The sequence below is a fragment of the Ornithodoros turicata genome, chromosome 6 (genome assembly GCF_037126465.1).
Source record: "Ornithodoros turicata isolate Travis chromosome 6, ASM3712646v1, whole genome shotgun sequence".
NCBI classification, from domain to species: Eukaryota; Metazoa; Arthropoda; class Arachnida; order Ixodida; family Argasidae; genus Ornithodoros; species Ornithodoros turicata.
In genome coordinates this window covers 29,257,061-29,261,200 of record NC_088206.1, presented here as the reverse complement: position 1 = coordinate 29,261,200, position 4,140 = coordinate 29,257,061, and the positions used below count along the sequence as shown (strand labels likewise).

Below are 4,140 nucleotides of genomic sequence, written 5' to 3'. Positions count from 1 at the left end.
AGTCGGGAAGCAGTCGGGCTCGTGACGGCGATATCGGCCACCTCGAACCCATCATCCCCGTTACGTTCCCAGCCGAATCCTAGTCCTTTGTGCTGCTTGGGTGGCCATGTGTTTTGGAGTTTCCCACAGATTGCTAGCAGATGAACTGTAGTGACTTTATTTTGGTATCCATGTTGTTGTGCTTGTGGAGACGTTGCGTTCCTGGTATCAGTAAGATATGGTAAGCGCAATGGTACACAGCTATGCATTCATCGGTCCGCTCTTTCGCCTCGGAGATGCAAGTGTCCATGCGGTTCAGAGCCCATAGTGTTGACCACAACACGGAGAAGTCACGATGGTCGACGACCTCTTCAAATGAAAACACTGGTCACTGCGCCGAGTCTTCATGACTATGCATTTGTAACCAAGAAGAAGCACTATATTTCAATCCGAATGTTCGTTCACACTTAGCAGCATCACTTACCAGCCTCCGGTATATTCGTGTGGCGAAACCGAAGCTGGCGGAGCTTAGGTTCCAACTCCATAAAACGTTTCGTCAAGAAGAGCAGACGTGTCGCCTAAAGAGTGTTCAGTTCATCACCTGTCCTTTCCGCGACGCCCGATGAACAACAACGCTTGCTGCTCAGTCGGCTTGCCGGCGCCGCGACGCCGGAGAAATCGCAAAAAAAGAAAGAAAAAGACGGCGCGGCCATATGACATCAACGGCTGGCAGCCGAGTGAGGGGGCGTTTCCAGAGTTCGAGGTAACTCGTTATAAGTAACTCATTACTGTAACTAAGTTCCTTTTTTTTTGGTAACCTGTAACTTAACTCGGTACTTTTGCGCCGTGGTATCTTTCAGAGGAACTCGTTCCTTTTTCAGGTAACTTAGCCAAAGTAACTTAAGTTCCAAGTTACTTTTAACTAGCTTTCCCCTCACGTCCACATATTTTCTTGCTTTCTCTCCGGTTCCTTCATGGTGTAGCAGCCGCATCGCCAGTCCCTGACATCCAGCACCTGCCCCGTGGCTCGAGTAAATAAACATCCTCGGGCCAGTTGGAATCTGGTAACCGAGACAAACGGACTACTGCTTCCTGTCTCCTCTAATTCCAACAATTGGTGACCCGGACGTTTGATGTTCCACGCTATTCACCATGTCTACAGGGGACGGCCACGTCACCACGACTCCCGGTACCCCCAGCATGGTACAACAGCCCACTTCCGTGACCGCCGTTAGCGTTAAACTTCCACCGTTTTGGGACCGGAACCCAGCCACCTGGTTTATTCAGGCCGAGGCCCAATTTCATCTGTCCGGCATCACAGCCCAGACCACGAAATTCTATTACGTCATCGCAGCGCTCTCTCCATCCGCCGCCGACGAGGTCTATGATGTCATCGCTTCACCACCCGCGGATTGCCCGTACGACAAGCTGAAGTCCGCACTTCTCAAGCGAACGACCTGCTCCGACCGCGCACGTCTTCAGCAGCTTCTGTCTGCGGAGGAGCTCGGGGACAGACGCCCCACGCAGCTGTTACGGCGCATGAAGCAATTGCTCGGTGACGGAGCTGCTTCCACAAGTGACAGCTTCCTCAGAGAACTCTTTCTGCAAAGACTTCCGAGAAATGTGCAGATGGTCCTAGCCACTACGACAAACCTTTCAACGGACGAACTCGCCACCCTCGCCGATGCTGTAATGGAGGTTGCTATTCCATCACCCTCCGTAATGCCTGTGGAGACACCACACCCTCCTTTCCCAGAGCCCACACCTTCAGCCGTTTCGCAAGTGTCTACCCCCGCACCAACGCAAGACACCTCTCAGCACATGGCCGCCATTGAAAGCTTGACGCAGCAGGTGAACAACCTAACCCACCTTGTCGCGACACTGGCAGCGCGGAGCCGTTCGCCAAGCCCCCGGCGCTTCCGCCGACGATCGCTCACCCCTCGCGGCCGGCGCAGCCCAAGCCCTCGGTCCAACGGCATGTGCTGGTACCACCAGCGGTTTGGCGCCGAGGCCCGGCACTGTTTCCAACCCTGCTCGTGGTCGGGAAACGCCCCGCCCAGTCACTAATGGCGACAAGTGCACCGGGTCAACTCGAAAGTCGCCTTTTCTACGTTGTAGACCGTGTGTCAGGCAGACGCTTTCTCATAGATACCGGTGCCGATGTCAGCGTTATGCCCGCTAGCAAAGCCCATCGCAGCCGACAACCGTGTTTCACCCTACGCGCCGCCAACTCCACCACCATCCCGGTATTTGGCCAGCAGTCCCTCACTTTGAACCTGGGCCTACGACGAGACTTCCGATGGATTTTCCACGTAGCCGATGTCTCCCAGGCCATAATTGGTGCTGACTTTCTCACGCACTTCGGACTCCTCGTTGACGTCGCTCGGAAACGCCTTATCGACGCCACCACCCATCTTCAGGTTCACGGCATCCGGCATCGCATTCCACCCTGCCACAGCCTTTCTTACTGTGCGCCGGCGTCGCCCTACTCCCATATTCTGGAAGACTTCCCTGAGCTCACCAAGCCCCCCGACTGGACTCGCCCGGTCAAGCACGACGTCGTACACCACGTTGTCACTCAAGGCCCGCCCGTTCACTTTCGCCCGCGTCGCTTGGCTCCCGAAAAGTTCTCCATCGCTAAGGCTGAATTCGAGCATATGCTCGAGCTTGGCATTATCCGACCGTCAAGCAGCAGCTGGGCATCCCCACTCCATATGGTGCCCAAGAAGACGGGAGACTGGCGCCCTTGCGGTGATTACCGTGCCTTAAACCGCGCTACGGTGCCCGACCGATACCCCATCCCTAACATCTTAGACTTCACCGCTAACATCGAAGGCGCCACCGTTTTCTCTAAAATCGACCTGGTGCGCGCCTACCACCAAATACCCATGGCGGAAGACGATATTCCGAAGACCGCCATCATTACACCCTTTGGCCTCTACGAGTTCCTGCGTATGCCGTTCGGCTTGCGTAATGCAGCCCAGACATTTCAACGGTTTATTAACTCTGTCACCTTTGGCCTCCCGTTCGTCTATGCCTACATGGACGATATTCTGGTTGCCAGCGCCACCCCAGAAGAGCACGCCGTGCACTTACGAACCCTCTTCGCTCGCCTACAAGATTACGGCATTGTAATCAACGCCGCGAAAAGTGAATTCGGCGTCCCGGAGCTTGACTTCCTGGGTCACCGCGTTAACCAGCACGGCATCCTTCCTCTGCCCTCTAAAGTCGCCGCCATCAAGGATTTCCCCCGTCCCACGTCCGTCAAACAGTTGAGACGTTTCCTTGGTTTCGCCAACTTCTATCGGCGCTTTATACGATCTTGTGCTGCCACACTGGCCCCGTTGGAAGCTCTACTCTCTTCCCGAAAACGCGACGCCGCCACGCTACCATGGTCCGACGACTCTATCGCCGCCTTCGACAAAATCCGGCAAGACATCGCCGCCGCCACTCTTCTTGTCCATCCCCGGCACGATGCACCTACTTGCATCATGGTGGACGCTTCGAGCAGTGCTGCCGGCGCCGTCCTGCAGCAGCGAGTTTCTTCTGCTTGGCAGCCCATCGCTTTCTTCTCGCGCAAGTTCAAACCTGCAGAGACGCGCTATAGCACGTTTGGCCGCGAGCTCCTGGCCATATTCCTAGCAGTGAAGCACTTCCGGCACTTCTTGGAAGGACGATCATTCACCATATATACGGATCACAAGCCGCTTACTCATGCTCTCTCATCTTCTGGTACCGGATATACACCTCGAGAAATCCGGCACCTGGCCTTCATCTCAGAATTCACCAGCGACATACAGCACGTGAGCGGCGTCAACAACCCCGTGGCCGATGCTCTCAGTAGAATATCCACCCTGATCACACCCACTACAGCGCAGTGCTCAGCCGTTCTGTCTCTGGACCTTCTTGTCACTACTCAGTCATCTGATGAAGAGCTGGCCGTACTGCGCACGAAGCCCGCGTCCAACAGCCTCAAGCTTGAAGATGTTCACCTCCCCGGGGCGACGGCCGCCGTGATTTGCGACACTTCACAGGGCTCGCCACGACCTTTCGTCCCCCTCGCATTACGCCGTCCCATTTTCGATCACTTTCACGCTCTCTCCCACCCCGGCGTCCGAGGCACACAAAAGCTCATAGGCACCCGATACGTCTGGCCGAATA

General features: G+C 55.6%; 1 protein-coding gene across 1 annotated transcript; it reads left to right on the top strand.

Annotated features, from left to right (window-relative positions):
- Positions 1-1,131: 1,131 nt before the first annotated feature.
- LOC135398424 (uncharacterized) lies at positions 1,132-2,046 on the top strand. The gene has a single exon (XM_064629832.1). The coding sequence runs from the start codon at positions 1,132-1,134 to the stop codon at positions 2,044-2,046; it is 915 nt and encodes a 304-aa protein (XP_064485902.1).
- Positions 2,047-4,140: the final 2,094 nt, after the last annotated feature.